General features: G+C 43.6%; 1 protein-coding gene across 4 annotated transcripts in view; it reads left to right on the top strand.

Annotated features, from left to right (window-relative positions):
• The window catches only part of Slc16a10 (solute carrier family 16 member 10), a 108,164-nt gene that overhangs the window by 77,335 nt on the left and 13,757 nt on the right, over window positions 1–17,072 (top strand). For 3 of the 4 annotated variants that reach the window (XM_039098395.2, XM_063278943.1, NM_138831.1), the window contains 1 exon segment: window positions 16,765–16,908. The exons of the other annotated variant lie outside the window; for it this stretch is intronic. In XM_039098395.2, coding sequence (XP_038954323.1) covers window positions 16,765–16,908 — 144 coding nt within the window. 4 annotated transcript variants of the gene reach the window in all.

Below are 17,072 nucleotides of genomic sequence, written 5' to 3'. Positions count from 1 at the left end.
GCCTTGGCACACACCAGCCATTCCAGCGCTCAAGAGGTTAAGGTGTCTGTGGGGTGCCACGGGTTCTAGGCCACATAGTAAAACCTTCAAAAACCTTAAAAAAGAAAACCTCACAGGCCCCGAAATAACCAAATGCTGTTATGTATTAATGATCGGATATGCGATTCATTATAATGTCTTCATTATAAATCTAGGGCGTCAGCCTGCTTGGTCATTTCTCTGTTCATCCGAGCACTTGGTTGTCTTTATAAAGCTCCTTCCTGCCTTCAGGCTTTTCCCGAATCCTGTCTTTGTCCTTACTAGTTTTTCCTCGGAGGAAATTGTCAGCTAGATGTTGGTTCCTGAAGCATAACTGTGTCTCTCGGGCCTACTTTCTCCACTCTTTGGCCCCAGCCCTTCTCTGACCCTGGGGTTAGAATTGGCCAGGACTAGGCATCACATAATGCCTTGTCCCCTCTTGCAGAGACACCGTGTAGGCTCTGCATCGCCTCCATCTTCACAGCGGTCCCGGATCCTGTTCCCAGGCAGAGTGCCAGCCCACTGCTTCCCTTTCTCTTCCAGAGTAACCCACCTTTCACATGCTGGAGCTTTCCCTTGGTGTTGTTGACCACAGAGTCTTGTATATGTGGGACTGTGTAGCACAAGGTGACCTTGAGCTCCCAATCTTCCTGTCTGTTAACTAGCCACTTAACACTGGGGTAACAGGAGCTGGGATTGGAACCCAAGGCCTCATGCAAGCCAGGCAGGCGCTCTATCAAATGAGTTAAAAAAAAATAAAGTAAAAAAGTTGAACTTCTAGCATTAAAGTAAAAGAAAACAGGAAAGAAAGGTACTGTTTGGTTGTATGCTACAACATACGTGAAACTCGATGCCATCACGCTTGGTGAACTAGGGCAGACCCAAAAGGACCAATGCTGTCCGTGTAGATAAAGCACCCACAGTAGTCAAATCATATTTGGGTGACATAGAATAGTAATGTCTAGAGCAGGGAGGGGTCGTGGGAAGGTAAGAGCTAGAGGTCCAGTTGAAGGAAAAATCCCTAGAAAGCAGCTAATGCAGGCTGCGCGTGTCTGTAGTCTCAGCCCCTGGGAAACTGGAGGAGGAGGAGGAGGAGGAGGAGGAGGAGGAGGAGGGGAGGAGGAGGAGGAGGGGGAGGAAGAGGAGGAGGAGGAGGAGGAGGAGGAGGAGGGAGAGGAGGGGAGGAGGAGGAGGAGGGGGAGGAGGAGGAGGGAGAGGAGGGGAGGAGGAGGAGGAGGGGGAGGAGGAAGAGGAGGAGGGGGAGGAGGAGGAGGAGGGGGAGGAGGAGGAGGAGGAGGGGGAGGAAGAGGAGGAGGAGGAGGAGGGGGAGGAGGAGGAGGAGGAGGAGGAGGAGGGGAGGAGGAGGAGGGGGGGAGGAGGAGGAGGAGGGGGAGGAGGAGGAGGAGGAGGGGGAGGGGGAGGAGGAGGAGGAGGAGGGGGAGGAGGAGGAGGAGGGGGAGGAGGGGGAGGAGGAGGAGGAGGAGGGGGAGGAGGGGGAGGAGGAGGAGGAGGAGGAGGAGGGGGAGGAGGAGGAGGAGGAGGGGGAGGAGGAGGAGGAGGACGACGACGACGACGACTACAAATTCAAAGTCAGCCTTTGATGATACATAGCGACGCTCCAAATCACACTAAACTTTAGCCAATGACAAAAGAAAAAACAGCTTACTCAATAAGAATGAACTTCTAATTCAGGAAAGTCGTAACTAAGTAATATTTTAATAACTAACAGTGCTCATGAGTCTTTTACCACTCAAGGGGTAATAGAACTAATTTGAAGGGTTTGTGTGATAACTTGGCTTATTGATGTCATTGCCAGGATCATTAAATACGTGAGGTCGTTGTTGCCCTGAGTCCTAGGGACTTGGTAATGAGCTCTGATTTCCTCCTCTCCAAGTTGAGCATAAAGTCTGTCTTAACCTCCAGACTCTAAGCTCATCTGACTCCTGTTGCGTCTGTTCACTCTGGACTATTTTTTTCAAGTTTGTGTGAATCCGCTCTTGTTAAAAGGTCCTATAATCACACCAGTTGGTTTATTTAGTCAGTCGAAGACTTTATCACCAGGCAATAAGAGTAAATTGAAAGAGCATATCCCTTTCCTCCCCTCTCTTAATAAATGTGAATATGGAAACGTGAGACCCCCAGCGAGCCTGGCTGCACCAGATCCCTGTCTATGAAGTCTTTGCAGCTGTTTTGTGTTCTCCGACTGCTCTTCCTTACAGCCTGGCTGTCCTCTGTGGCTGAGCCTGGGGCCATCTTGATAGTGACAGATTAACGCTGAATTCACAACCCATCGTGTTCCTATACACTAGCTAGGAACTGCGAATCCTAGAGTGTGAATCCGATGTGCTGGGAATGGATGCCAAAGTAGAAACTCTTCAGACTCAAAGTCAGCTGGGTGAGATGAAGGCACTCTAGAGATAACACACTGAATACCTTTCATTATTCACAAGGAACTAGCAATGGTAGTGGTGGTGTTTTCCTCTCATGCTGGCACACAGCTCCATATATCCCACTGCTTGAGCCTCCGAGGGCAGGGGCTATACACAGTGGGAGCCACCGTACTCAGCCTAGAGTGTTTGTTTCTGTTCGGTAACTTTCAAAATACTTGGCATAAACACCGGCAAAGTAAACAATATCAGCTTCATAAAAACCCTAGTCGACTTTGTATTGTAAGATAAATTCTTCTTTAAAGTTCTAAAATTCAAGACCGTTTGTATGCAAGGTAATTGTTTTGTTCTCCTGCGGCTGGAGACGGCCCTCGGGCATTTCAATGCTAAGTAGTCTAGCTATCCTCCAAATAAAACTGGAGGCCATTTAACTAGCATCCACATCAGAACTGGGTTCGGTTCATTATTCAACCAGAAATTCTAAATTTTACTAAATCTTGATATTACCTAGGTGATGCTATCAAAGAAGTATATTAGCACACATATGCATAATAGTCTTTTTTTTTCCACGGGCTTATAATTTTTTATTAACTTGAGTATTTCTTATATACATTTCGAGTGTTATTCCCTTTCCTGGTTTCCGGGCAAACATCCCCCTCCCCCCTCCCCTTCCTTATGGGTGTTCCCCTCCCAACCCTCCCCCCATTGCCGCCCTCCCCCCATAGTCTAGTTCACTGGGGGTTCAGTCTTAGCAGGACCCAGGGCTTCCCCTTCCACTGGTGCTCTTACTAGGATATTCATTGCTACCTATGGGGTCAGAGTCCAGGGTCAGTCCATGTATAGTCTTTAGGTAGTGGCTTAGTCCCTGGAAGCTCTGGTTGCTTGGCATTGTTGTACTTTTGGGGTCTCGAGCCCCTTCAAGCTCTTCCGGTTCTTTCTCTGATTCCTTCAATAGGGGACCTATTCTCAGTTCAGTGGTTTGCTGCTGGCATTCGCCTCTGTATTTGCTGTATTCTGGCTGTGTCTCTCAGGAGCGATCTACATCCGGCTCCTGTCGGTCTGCACTTCTTTGCTTCATCCATCTTGTCTAATTGGGTGGCTGTATATGTATGGGCCACATGTGGGACAGGCTCTGAATGGGTGTTCCTTCAGTCTCTGTTTTAATCTTTGCCTCTCCCTTCCCTGCCAAGAGTATTCTTTTTCCTCATTTAAAGAAGGAGTGAAGCATTCACATTTTGATCATCCGTCTTGAGTTTCATGTGTTCTAGGGATCTAGGGTAATTCAAGCATTTGGGCTAATAGCCACTTATCAATGAGTGCATACCATGTATGTCTTTCTGTGATTGGGTTAGCTCACTCAGGATGATATTTTCCAGTTCCAACCATTTGCCTACGAATTTCATAAACTCGTTGTTTTTGATAGCTGAGTAATATTCCATTGTGTAGATGTACCACATTTTCTGTATCCATTCCTCTGTTGAAGGGCATCTGGGTTCTTTCCATTTTCTGGCTATTATAAATAAGGCTGCGATGAACATAGTGGAGCACGTGTCTCTTTTATATGTTGAGGCATCTTTTGGGTATATGCCCAAGAGAGGTATAGCTGGATCCTCAGGCAGTTCAATGTCCAATTTTCTGAGGAACCTCCAGACTGATTTCCAGAATGGTTTTACCAGTCTGCAATCCCACCAACAATGGAGGAGTGTTCCTCTTTCTCCACATCCTCGCCAGCATCTGCTGTCACCTGAGTTTTTGATCTTAGCCAATCGCACTGGTGTGAGGTGAAATCTCAGGGTTGTTTTGATTTGCATTTCCCTTATGACTAAAGATGTTGAACATTTCTTTAGGTGTTTCTCAGCCATTCGGCATTCCTCAGCTGTGAATTCTTTGTTTAGCTCTGAACCCCATTTTTTAATAGGGTTCTTTGTTTCCCTGCGGTCTAACTTCTTGAGTTCTTTGTATATTTTGGAAATAAGGCCTCTATCTGTTGTAGGATTGGTAAAGATCTTTTCCCAATCTGTTGGTTGCCGTTTTGTCCTAACCACAGTGTCCTTTGCCTTACAGAAGCTTTGCAGTTTTATGAGATCCCATTTGTCGATTCTTGATCTTAGAGCATAAGCCATTGGTGTTTTGTTCAGGAAATTTTTTCCAGTGCCCATGTGTTCCAGATGCTTCCCTAGTTTTTCTTCTATTAGTTTGAGTGTGTCTGGTTTGATGTGGAGGTCCTTGATCCACTTGGACTTAAGCTTTGTACAGGGTGATAAGGATGGATCGATCTGCATTCTTCTACATGTTGCCCTCCAGTTGAACCAGCACCATTTGCTGAAAATGCTATCTTTTTTCCATTGGACGGTTTTGGCTCCTTTGTCAAAAATCAAGTGACCATAGGTGTGTGTGTTCATTTCTGGGTCTTCAATTCTATTCCATTGGTCTATCTGTCTGTCTCTGTACCAATACCATGCAGTTTTTATCACTATTGCTCTGTAATACTGCTTGAGTTCAGGGATAGTGATTCCCCCTGAAGTCCTTTTATTGTTGAGGATAGCTTTAGCTATCCTGGGTTTTTTGTTATTCCAGATGAATTTGCAAATTGTTCTGTCTAACTCTTTGAAGAATTGGATTGGTATTTTGATGGGGATTGCATTGAATCTGTAGATTGCTTTTGGTAAAATGGCCATTTTTACCATATTAATCCTGCCAATCCATGAGCATGGGAGATCTTTCCATCTTCTGAGGTCTTCTTCAATTTCTTTCCTCAGTGTCTTGAAGTTCTTATTGTACAGATCTTTTACTTGCTTGGTTAAAGTCACACCGAGGTACTTTATATTATTTGGGTCTATTATGAAGGGTGTCGTTTCCCTAATTTCTTTCTCGGCTTGTTTCTCTTTTGTATAGAGGAAGGCAACTGATTTATTTGAGTTAATTTTATACCCAGCCACTTTGCTGAAGTTGTTTATCAGCTTTAGTAGTTCTCTGGTGGAACTTTTGGGATCACTTAAATATACTATCATGTCATCTGCAAATAGTGATATTTTGACCTCTTCTTTTCCGATCTGTATCCCTTTGATCTCCTTTTGTTGTCTGATTGCTCTGGCTAGAACTTCAAGAACTATATTGAATAAGTAGGGAGAGAGTGGGCAGCCTTGTCTAGTCCCTGATTTTAGTGGGATTGCTTCAAGTTTCTCTCCATTTAGTTTAATGTTAGCAACTGGTTTGCTGTATATGGCTTTTACTATGTTTAGGTATGGGCCTTGAATTCCTATTCTTTCCAGGACTTTTATCATGAAGGGGTGTTGAATTTTGTCAAATGCTTTCTCAGCATCTAATGAAATGATCATGTGGTTCTGTTCTTTCAGTTTGTTTATATAATGGATCACGTTGATGGTTTTCCGTATATTAAACCATCCCTGCATGCCTGGGATGAAGCCTACTTGATCATGGTGGATGATTGTTTTGATGTGCTCTTGAATTCGGTTTGCCAGAATTTTATTGAGTATTTTTGCGTCGATATTCATAAGGGAAATTGGTCTGAAGTTCTCTTTCTTTGTTGTGTCTTTGTGTGGTTTAGGTATAAGAGTAATTGTGGCTTCGTAGAAGGAATTCGGTAGGGCTCCATCTGTTTCAATTTTGTGGAATAGTTTGGATAATATTGGTATGAGGTCTTCTATGAAGGTTTGATAGAATTCTGCACTAAACCCGTCTGGACCTGGGCTCTTTTTGGTTGGGAGACCTTTAATGACTGCTTCTATTTCCTTAGGAGTTATGGGGTTGTTTAACTGGTTTATCTGTTCCTGATTTAACTTCGATACCTGGTATCTGTCTAGGAAATTGTCCATTTCCTGAAGATTTTCAAATTTTGTTGAATATAGGTTTTTATAGTAAGATCTGATGATTTTTTGAATTTCCTCCGAATCTGTAGTTATGTCTCCCTTTTCATTTCTGATTTTGTTAATTTGGACACACTCTCTGTGTCCTCTCGTTAGTCTGGCTAAGGGTTTATCTATCTTGTTGATTTTCTCAAAGAACCAACTTTTGGTTCTGTTGATTCTTTCTATGGTCCTTTTTGTTTCAACTTGGTTGATTTCAGCTCTGAGTTTGATTATTTCCTGCCTTCTACTCCTCCTGGGTGTATTTGCTTCTTTTTGTTCTAGAGCTTTTAGGTGTGCTGTCAAGCTGCTGACATATGCTCTTTCCTGTTTCTTTCTGCAGGCACTCAGCGCTATGAGTTTTCCTCTTAGCACAGCTTTCATTGTGTCCCATAAGTTTGGGTATGTTGTATCTTCATTTTCATTAAATTCTAAAAAGTTTTTAATTTCTTTCTTTATTTCTTCCTTGACCAGGTTATCATTGAGTAGAGCATTGTTCAATTTCCACGTATATGTGGGCATTCTTCCCTTATTGTTATTGAAGACCAGTTTTAGGCCGTGGTGGTCCGATAGCATGCATGGGATTATTTCTATCTTTCTGTACCTGTTGAGGCCCGTTTTTTGACCAATTATATGGTCAATTTTGGAGAAAGTACCATGAGGAGCTGAGAAGAAGGTATATCCTTTTGCTTTAGGATAGAATGTTCTATAAATATCCGTTAAGTCCATTTGGCTCATGACTTCTCTTAGTCTGTCTACATCACTGTTTAATTTCTGTTTCCATGATCTGTCCATTGATGAGAGTGGGGTGTTGAAATCTCCCACTATTATTGTGTGAGGTGCAATGTGTGTTTTGAGCTTTAGTAAGGTTTCTTTTACGTATGTAGGTGCCCTTTTATTTGGGGCATAGATATTTAGGATTGAGAGTTCATCTTGGTTGATTTTTCCTTTGATGAATATGAAGTGTCCTTCCTTATCTTTTTTGATGACTTTTAGTTGGAAATTGATTTTATTTGATATTAGAATGGCTACTCCAGCTTGCTTCTTCTGACCATTTGCTTGGAAAGTTGTTTTCCAGCCTTTCACTCTGAGGTAGTGTCTGTCTTTGTCTCTGAGGTGTGTTTCCTGTAGGCAGCAGAATGCAGGGTCCTCGTTGCGTATCCAGTTTGTTAATCTATGTCTTTTTATTGGGGAGTTGAGGCCATTGATATTGAGAGATATTAAGGAATAGTGATTATTGCTTCCCGTTATATTCATATTTGGATGTGAGGTTATGTTTGTGTGCTTTCATTCTCTTTGTTTTGTTGCCAAGACGATTAGTTTCTTGCTTCTTCTAGGGTATAGCTTGCCTCCTTATGTTGGGCTTTACCATTTATTATCCTTTGTAGTGCTGGATTTGTAGAAAGATATTGTGTAAATTTGGTTTTGTCATGGAATATCTTGGTTTCTCCATCAATGTTAATTGAGAGTTTTGCTGGATACAGTAATCTGGGCTGGCATTTGTGTTCTCTTAGGGTCTGTATAACATCAGTCCAGGATCTTCTGGCCTTCATAGTTTCTGGCGAGAAGTCTGGTGTGATTCTGATAGGTCTCCCTTTATATGTTACTTGACCTTTTTCCCTTACTGCTTTTAATATTCTTTCTTTATTTTGTGCGTTTGGTGTTTTGACAATTATGTGACGGGAGGTGTTTCTTTTCTGGTCCAATCTATTTGGAGTTCTGTAGGCTTCTTGTATGTCTATGGGTATCTCTTTTTTTAGGTTAGGGAAGTTTTCTTCTATGATTTTGTTGAAGATATTTACTGGTCCTTTGAGCTGGGAGTCTTCACTCTCTTCTATACCTATTATCCTTAGGTTTGATCTTCTCATTGAGTCCTGGATTTCCTGTATGTTTTGGACCAGTAGCTTTTTCCGCTTTACATTATCTTTGACAGTTGAGTCAATGATTTCTATGGAATCTTCTGCTCCTGAGATTCTCTCTTCCATCTCTTGTATTCTGTTGGTGAAGCTTGTATCTACAGCTCCTTGTCTCTTCTTTTGGTTTTCTATATCCAGGGTTGTTTCCATGTGTTCTTTCTTGATTGCTTCTATTTCCATTTTTAATTCCTTCAACTGTTTGATTGTGTTTTCCTGGAATTCTTTCAGGGATTTTTGCGATTCCTCTCTGTAGGCTTTTACTTGTTTATTAATGTTTTCCTGTGCTTCCCTAAGTGTGTTCAAGTCTTTCTTGAAGTCCTCCAGCATCATGATCAAATATGATTTTGAAACTAGATCTTGCTTTTCTGGTGTGTTTGGATATTCCATGTTTGTTTTGGTGGGAGAATTGGGCTCCGATGATGGCATGTAGTCTTGGTTTCTGTTGCTTGGGTTCCTGCGCTTGCCTCTCGCCATCAGATTATCTCTAGTGTTACTTTGTTTTGCTATTTCTGACAGTGGCTAGACTGTCCTATAAGCCTGTGTGTCAGGAGTGCTGTAGACCTCTTTTCCTCTCTTTCAGTCAGTTATGGGGACAGAGTGTTCTGCTTTCGGGCGTGTAGTTTTTCCTCTCTACAGGTCTTCAGCTGTTCCTGTGGGCCTGTGTCTTGAGTTCACCAGGCAGCTTTCTTGCAGCAGAAAATTTGGTCTTACCTGTGGTCCCGAGGCTCAGGTTTGCTCGTGGGGTGCTGTCCAGGGGGCTCTCTGCAGCGGCAGCAACCAGGAAGACCTGTGCCGCCCCTTCCGGGAGCTTCAGTGCACCAGGGTTCCAGATGGTCTTTGGCTTTTTCCTCTGGCGTCCGAGATGTGTGTGCAGGGAGCAGTCTCTTCTGGTTTCCCAGGCCTGTCTGCCTCTCTGAAGGTTTAGCTCTCCCTCCCACGGGATTTGGGTGCAGAGAACTGTTTATCCGGTCTGTTTCCTTCAGGGTCCGGCGGTGTCTCAGGCGCAGGGGTCCTGCCGATCCTGGGCCCTCCCCCACGGGAGCCCAGAGGCCTTATACAGTTTCCTCTTGGGCCAGGGATGTGGGCAGGGGTGAGCAGTGTTGGTGGTCTCTTCCGCTCTGCAGCCTCAGGAGTGCCCACCTGACCAGGCGGTTGGGTCTCTCTCTCACCGGGTCTGGGAGCAGAGAGCTGCTGCATAATAGTCTTTTTTACCCACAGGAAATTACTTTTTTTAAGACTAGCAGGGGAAAATAGCAAATACTGTTAGAAAAAATGTTTAGTTAGAACACGCTGTCAAAATTGGACTTAAAAAAAAAATCCTCTTCTTTTCCGCCCATTAAGTAATCTATTAAGTAATCTTTATTCCAGAAAGCTTTTTTTTTCCGGTTGTTTTTTCTGTCTTAATGGTGCTCTGTCATTATCAATGCCATGGAAACCCATTTTAATGAAATGGGAAGAGTGGTTGTTTAAAAAACAAACAGATCAGCAGAGACGCCTTCTGGAGTCCTGGCAGGCCGAAGGTCAGCGTCCATCCCAGTCAGCTGCTGAGGAAGCAGTACTACCCAGAATCTGGAAACAGCTCCCGGGCAACCCAAAGAGGTTAGTCCTTAAAGTGGGAGCAAGCGGACACAGACTTCCTTCTCAGCATATCCGCGTGTCGATCTCGGAGTACAGAGGTCCGACGTAATGGGCCAAAATGACATTTTGTAGCATACCAGATCCTTGGCTCTCTTATTCTGTCCATAAAGTTCTAGGTCGGTGTTTTGGTATAAAAGGCTTAATTTTATAAGAACGCGTTTCTGCAGCTAACTGTGTCCCACCTTTGTAACCACGTCCCAGAGCTAGCTTGCTGGTATGTAGTGCTGTTGCCAAACTCCTTTTAATTTATCTCCAAATTTTCTTTTTTAAAAAACAAAAAACAAAGACAGAGAAAACAAGTTTGTAAAAAGAAACACTAAGCCTGTTCCATTCAGATTTCCGACAATCCATCTTTGAAGCCAAAGGGTAGCTTAACGTTTGGCTTTGTAACTAATTCTGAGATTAACTATTAACGACTCTTAGCAGGGTTTCTACTCCTTTTCAAAGGTACAAGTTTTGTTTTGATTTTTAAAGGGGCCAGGCTCTTTTCTTTGATTTTGCCTGTTAAAGAAACAGTGTTGGCTCTGCTCCCAGAGCTCAGGAGGCAGAAGAATTTGAGTCTGAGGAGAGTTTGGACCATACAGTAGAACCACGCCTCCTCTCCATGACGCAGTCAGTTAAAAAGAAAATATATTTAAACAGCATGGTCTTTTAGAATTATGGGATAGGCTTTTAACATTTTAGATGGAGACACACACCCCTTTTTTTAACTTTTAAGTTTATTTATCTGTTCACTTATTTTCTGTGTACGAATGTTTTTCTTGCACGTACATCTATGCACTACTTGTATACCTGGTGCCTGAGAGGTCAGAAGAGGGCACCAAAAACTCCTCTGGGACTGAAGTTACTGATGGTTGTGAGCCACCGTGTAGGTGCTAGGGACTGAACCCAGGTCCTCTGCAAGAGCAAACAGCCCTCTTAACCCCTAAGCCATCTCTGCAGTCCCCTTCTTCTAGGTTTCAATACAAGAGCTATAACCATAGCTGGCCGGGAACTAAGTAGACAAAGTTGGCCTCGAAGTTGTGACAATTCTCCTGCCTCTGTCCCTCCCAAGTACTAGATACAGGCGTGTGCCACCATGCCCAGCAAGATGAGTATATTTTTAGAAATTACTCTCTATCCCATGCACACAAGAAGCAGCAGGCTCATGCTGCTGACCTCTGGTGCACATGGCAGTGAGGAGAAACACAACCCCTTTCAGGAAATAGGGAGTTAAAGTCAGGTTGAATTCCAGAATCACCCAAACATTTCCAAGCATCCAGTAGCCCAGTTTTAGTTGAGCCATGCAAACTACAGATGCTGCCTTTGTTAACCCTTCATAGTGAGCCAGTCACCTGTTGCTTCAAGTCCACCGTCCACTTTGTTGGTGGTTTTTTCTTCTGTTCTGAAGGGTTTCAGTAATCTCATCCTTTATTCTTCAGCAATGGGTAGCCTAACGTACATACACTAGCATTCTTCTGTCACGTTCTTTGTGTGACTTGTTATATAAACATATGGGATAATGGGGGTAAAGGGCACTTATGCCTCAAGTACACATGTGAATATGAGGAGGGCAGTGATAGTTAGTGATCTCGGTTCATAGCCAAACAACAGAGGTAAGGAGAGTTTGGACCTTTCTGACCTAAGGAATTTGTGGTTTGCAGGTATGTGCAACTACTAGATTCCGCGTAGCACCGTGGGGTTGTACAGAGGCTCTCCATTTAGTTTTCCCTCATACCCGAGGATCTGAGAGCCAAAACATGCTGCTGTGTTTCCTCAGTGGAAGATGCCCTCCATCCCCATGTGTCTTGTACAGTGACTTCCCTGCAGTAGAGGTGAAGGGAGGGGTGCCAGAGGGGCTATTCTGGTGCGCCTTGGGAAAAAAGGGATCTATTGTCGGATCAGAGAGACGCCATTGATCCTAACAAGGACCCACTGTTTAGTCACAGGGAAGATGGTTAGAGGAAGGGTGAACTGCAGTGCTTGGTCTTCTTGCTCAGGGATATAAGAGGAGCGCATGTTCTATGATGTGAGTTCTTGGTTATCTTTGGCTTTCAAAACAGTAAGCTTCACACAATGAAAACAGCTTCTGTGGTCAGCAAAAGCGTTGTTACTTGCACGATGGGGAAATGTTTTACAAGCTCAGGATACTGTCAGATGTATTTAGTCCCGTGCTTAACCCGACACCTCAATTACAGATAGGTGCTTCTACCATAGAAACAACCGTGCATTCAGATATAGTCTAAGGCCGAAGCCCAGGGTGGGAATGGCAGGGGGATGTGCTTGCCACCACACCTGATGAACTGAGTCCCACCCCAGAACCCACGAAGTCAAGCTAGCAGCATGGAAAGTTGGCTGAGCCAGCCTATCCCATATAGTGAGACCCCTTTTCAAAAGAATGATTTACTTATCATTGTTACAAATTAAATCTGCTCTCCCATGGAACACTACTTACCCCCAGTAAAGTTAACTTTAAACAACTGATCCCAAAATAATAATAATAGTAATAATAATAATAAACACAGGGCTCAGTCTAAGCTTTCTGTTCTCGTTAGCAGTGCGTCAGGTAAGTTCGAAAGTATTTGTCCTACAGTTTCCTGTCTCTGCCCACATGAGTTACTGGAACCACCATGTTGGCCCTATGCTCTCTGTATTCAGAGGGTGAGAAGAGGCAGAGTCATAAGCCAGACAGCAGCCGTCCTAGAGGCTCAGGCCAAGCCTACTTGGTACTGACGATGCCTCAGTGAGGAAGGACACAGAGACCCGGCACCCACAGAGTGGGATCACCTATTCATACAGTCCCTCACCTAACAACCAAGGATACTTTTAGTTTGAAGCTTTGGAGGGGCACATAGAGAAGAAGTTTTAGAAGTTGACATCCTTTTTTTATTTAAGTAATACTGACACAAATTTGATGTAGTAGCATCCTTTAAATAACTAAGTTTCTAATTAAGGCAACATTGTAATTTATTAAATTTGCTATAAATAAAATAACATATAAAATAAAATATAATATGTTAAATAAAATAAAGATGTTAAAATGGTTAGTGTACTGTACAAAATAGTGGGTTTCATTATGACCTTTCATGTGAATGATCACAAATGTATTTTGTATACTTTTAACATTCACGGTCACATTACCTAGCCTCTTTCGAAAGAATCTTAAATATCTTACTATTTCTTATAAAGATTACAAAATAGATTGGGGGGAAGGTAAAAAACTCAGAGAGTGATAGAAATGTATTAGGTTCCTATTCTTAGACTCGTCAAGAGAATGACTGACAAATTTGGTCTTAGAAGTATTAAAGCAACCTCTATGAAAACTCTAACAAGAGCAGGCTGACAGTGTAGCTAGGTAAACACCCAGCATTCCGAGTCTCTGGCTTCACTCCTCGGCGTGTGGTAGAGAAGGTGTAGATCCACTGGGCGCTGCTTTGTAATTTTTCCTAATAAACCTCGGGAACACGCACCCTGTCATAGCACATCTGTCTCTCACTGGGCTGTTTCCCTCCAGAATGTGAGCCTTGTTTAGCTTTGCAACTTCCTGATTCCTACAGCACTGGTTGTCATGTGCTTGCAACGACAAGGGAATTCTTCAATAATGCAATTCAAGGCTCTGTGTAATTTAAATTAGTAAAGTTTAGGGTTGGAGAGATGGCTCAGTGGTTAAGAGCACTGACGGCACTTCCAGAGGTCCTGAGTTCAAATCCCAGCAACCACATGGTAGCTCACAACCATCTGTAATGAGATCTGATGCCTACTTCTGGTGTGTCTGACGACAGCTACAGTGTACTTATATAGAATAAATAAATAAATCTTAAAAAAGAAAGAAAAAGAAAAGTTTAAGTTAGCTACAGTAAAGAAAAAGTGAAAAAGAAATAAAATTTAGACATTTTAATATTTTACTTGATCTTACAGCTGAAGTCTTATCTTTTTTTTCTTTTTTTTTTCTCTTTTTTCCCATCTTTATTAACTTGAATATTTCTTATTTACATTTCGATTGTTATTCCCCTTCCCAGTTTCCAGGCCAACATCCTCCTAACCCTTCCCCCTCCCCTTCTGTATGGGTGTTCCCCTCTCCATCCTCCCCCCATTACCACCCTCCCCCCCAACAATCACGTTCACTGGGGGTTCAGTCTTGGCAGGACCAAGGGCTTTCCCTTCCACTGGTGCTCTTACTAGGCTATTCATTGCTACCTATGAGGTTGGAGCCCAGGGTCATGAAGTCTTGTCTTAACAGGCACTCAGTGTTAGGCTGTTTGTATGTCTCCCCATCCCAGTGACTTGTGGTTCTCGGCACATTTGTATCCAGCGTATCCCAGCTTAGACTTGTCCGATGTTAGTGCGCATTGCCCCCTCTAGTGAAAGGACGGTGCGTCTTAACAGGGCAGTTGGCGGGAGATGCAGTAGCAAAGTAGAGGCCATTGTCAAATGAGGCACTTTAGTCTAAAGGCTATAAACCCCGAGGGGAAAGTCAGCCGAGAAGTGAGCTTTCAATGGTGAGTTTAGGAACTTTGGGAATGGTGCTCAAGCAGGAAGTATGTTAGAAGGTTGCTAGAGTGTCCAGGTAAGGAGGGACATGAACCTGAACATGGGGAACACAGACCAAAGGCAGCATGTGTGAGTCACTTAGCCAGAAGACCATTACCATTTGGTGGCACTCTGATCTGAAGAGAGGAGCTGGAGTAATGTAAGATTTCTTTTTTATTGGGTTTTTACTGCTATCCATGAGCTGATAATACTGTTAACCAAAATACAAGAGAACAACTTGTAAGGGGTGGGTGAACTCCATATGAGCTATGCTGACCTTGAGGTGTCTCTCAGACAGGCAGATAGGCAATCCTAGATTTACATGGGAGTGCCCAGAGAATTTAGCTAGGCCGTGCAGAAACACATTAGAAACTGGAGGTGCCAAGGATAGCGTTACCAATAGCAAGGAGTCACAAAGCCACAGGGCACAGAAGACAGGAGGGAACTGAGAAGCAAGTGGGGCAGACATTGTCGCAGCCCTTTCCTGCTGAGCTGGCTGATTAAGGCTGAGATCAAAGTTGGCCTCATGCCGTTTGCAGCAGGCTCCTGTTTGGCTTAGGTAGCATTGGATCTCACCATCTTCTAGATTAAAGCCGGGTGCTAGCATTTCTATACAAGACCCAGATTTTATATTTCTTCCAAATTTTAATTTTTTTTAAATAAAAGAAGTGTGGGAGGAAGAACCCATGATGTAGGTGGTAACAACTCCTGGAAGTCTGCCTTTCTCTACATACATCTGCTTCATTCCTCACAGGCTCAGTAGCCATTCAAGCCAAGGGTAGGGGTTAACGAGCACACATAGACCAGTGGCAGATCATGAAGAGCTTTGACCAGCAGACGGAATATAGAATGTAGGCTGTAACAAGCAGCTTCCAAAGACAGAAATGGTGAGATTAAAGTCCTATTTAGGAAGACAATTCTGCAGCAGTGTAAAAACAGAGAAGTTTAAAACTTATCAATTCTTACTTCTTAATTCAAAAATTTAATTATATGTGCCTGTGTGCATATGTGTGTGTGTGTGTGTGTGTGTGCATGTGTGTGTGTTTTGCCTGCATATATGTCTGTGTGCTCTGTACATGCCTATAGGGGTCAGAAGGGGGTGTCAGTCACCCCGGACTAGAGTTAGACACAGCTGTGTCCATGTGGGTGCTGGAAATTTAACCCAGGTCCTCTGGAAGAGTGGCCAGTGCTCTTAACTGCTGAACCATCTCTTCAGCTCCAATTACCAATTTTTAATGAGAAATGAGAGCTACCACTTCCCCACTGCCACATTAGTTACTTGGGCCATTGAGCTTGGTAGGAAATTTGCTTATGTCTCTTAGGACTCCAGGGGATGCCTACCATATAAGGGGCAATGAATGCTTGAGTCAATATGGGAAAGTCAAACAAAATGGCTAACCATGGCTCAGAGGTCACCATAGACACTATTTTACCAGCCTTTATGAGGAGAGAAAGATCCTTTATTCTACCCCCATCTTCTATTCCAGCACAGCCAATAATCTAAATGATCCTGTGTAAAAAGGATAGTCAAAATTAACATCTGCTCATTAACTGTATGTAGCCACTTGTTCCAGGTGGCGTTAGTGTTGGCCAAGCCTAGGGTTTCACACACGCTCAGCAGGTGCTTCAGTCCTCTTAAGTACGCATTTGTTTCACTTGGTCCTATAACCACCCTTGAAATAGATACTGTTGCCATTTCCATATTGTAGACCAACTGAGACCCTAAAGCATAACTCAGCCGCGAAGCTTGCTGAGCGAGGAGCAGTGCTTGGATCTGGCAGTCTAAGAGACTTGACCACTACAAATTGTTTGTGTGTCTGTATCTACTGGCATGCCACACGGAACTTACACCTCCACGTAGGAGGCTCTGATAGAACATATTGCAAAGGCGTCAGTTTTGTTCTGGTTCCCAGAAGAAATAAAACTCCAAAGATGACCTTTAGCCATCTTCCAGGGGCAAGTAACCTTGCAGGTCTCTAGTCTCCTTTGAGCGCTGGCTTGTCGTTAGTGTGTGCTGATCTGTTTAATAAAATAATAATTGTAGTAATAACTCATCGTTTGAAATTTTGGTCTTCTGAGGCAAGGTCTTGTTACATGATGCAAGCTGCCCGGGATTGTGCTGTGCAGCCGGGTGTGGCCTTGCGTTCTTAATTCTGCCCTAGTCTGCCAAGGGCTGATTACAGCGTGTGCCACCACACTCAGAAAACTCATTCCTTTTATACGGGCTAAATCATAATAGATTTTCTTGATATGTTTTTCTAGATCACAGAATTATCACAGGAGATGCTTTTAAATATTTCAGTTTTGAAAGGGGGTTGGAGTAACATTATAGAGGGAAACAAACCACATTTGATGTTTAATGGTGCATGTTTCAATCTTGTGAAGTTGTCCCACCATATTCAGCGTAGCTCCCTTTTTCTTGACCTACAGATGAACCATGTAAAGGAAAGGTTTAAAGATGTGAACAACAAGGAGGTGCTCTTCATGTGCATTGGCGTCACTTCAGGGGTTGGACGGCTTCTCTTCGGCCGCATTGCAGACTATTTGCCTGGTGTGAAAAAGGTCTACCTGCAGGTACTTTCTGGGCTCTCTTCCCCTATAGATGGAGTTTACCTGCAGGTCCTCTCTGGGCTCTCCTCCCCCTATAGATGGAGTTTACCTGCAGGTCCTCTCTGGGCTCTCCTCCCCCTATAGATGGAGTTTACCTGCAGGTCCTCTCTGGGCTCTCCTCCCCTATA

The sequence above is a fragment of the Rattus norvegicus genome, chromosome 20, assembly GCF_036323735.1.
Source record: "Rattus norvegicus strain BN/NHsdMcwi chromosome 20, GRCr8, whole genome shotgun sequence".
NCBI lineage: Eukaryota > Metazoa > Chordata > Mammalia > Rodentia > Muridae > Rattus > Rattus norvegicus.
This window is presented reverse-complemented; position numbering and strand designations above follow the sequence as displayed.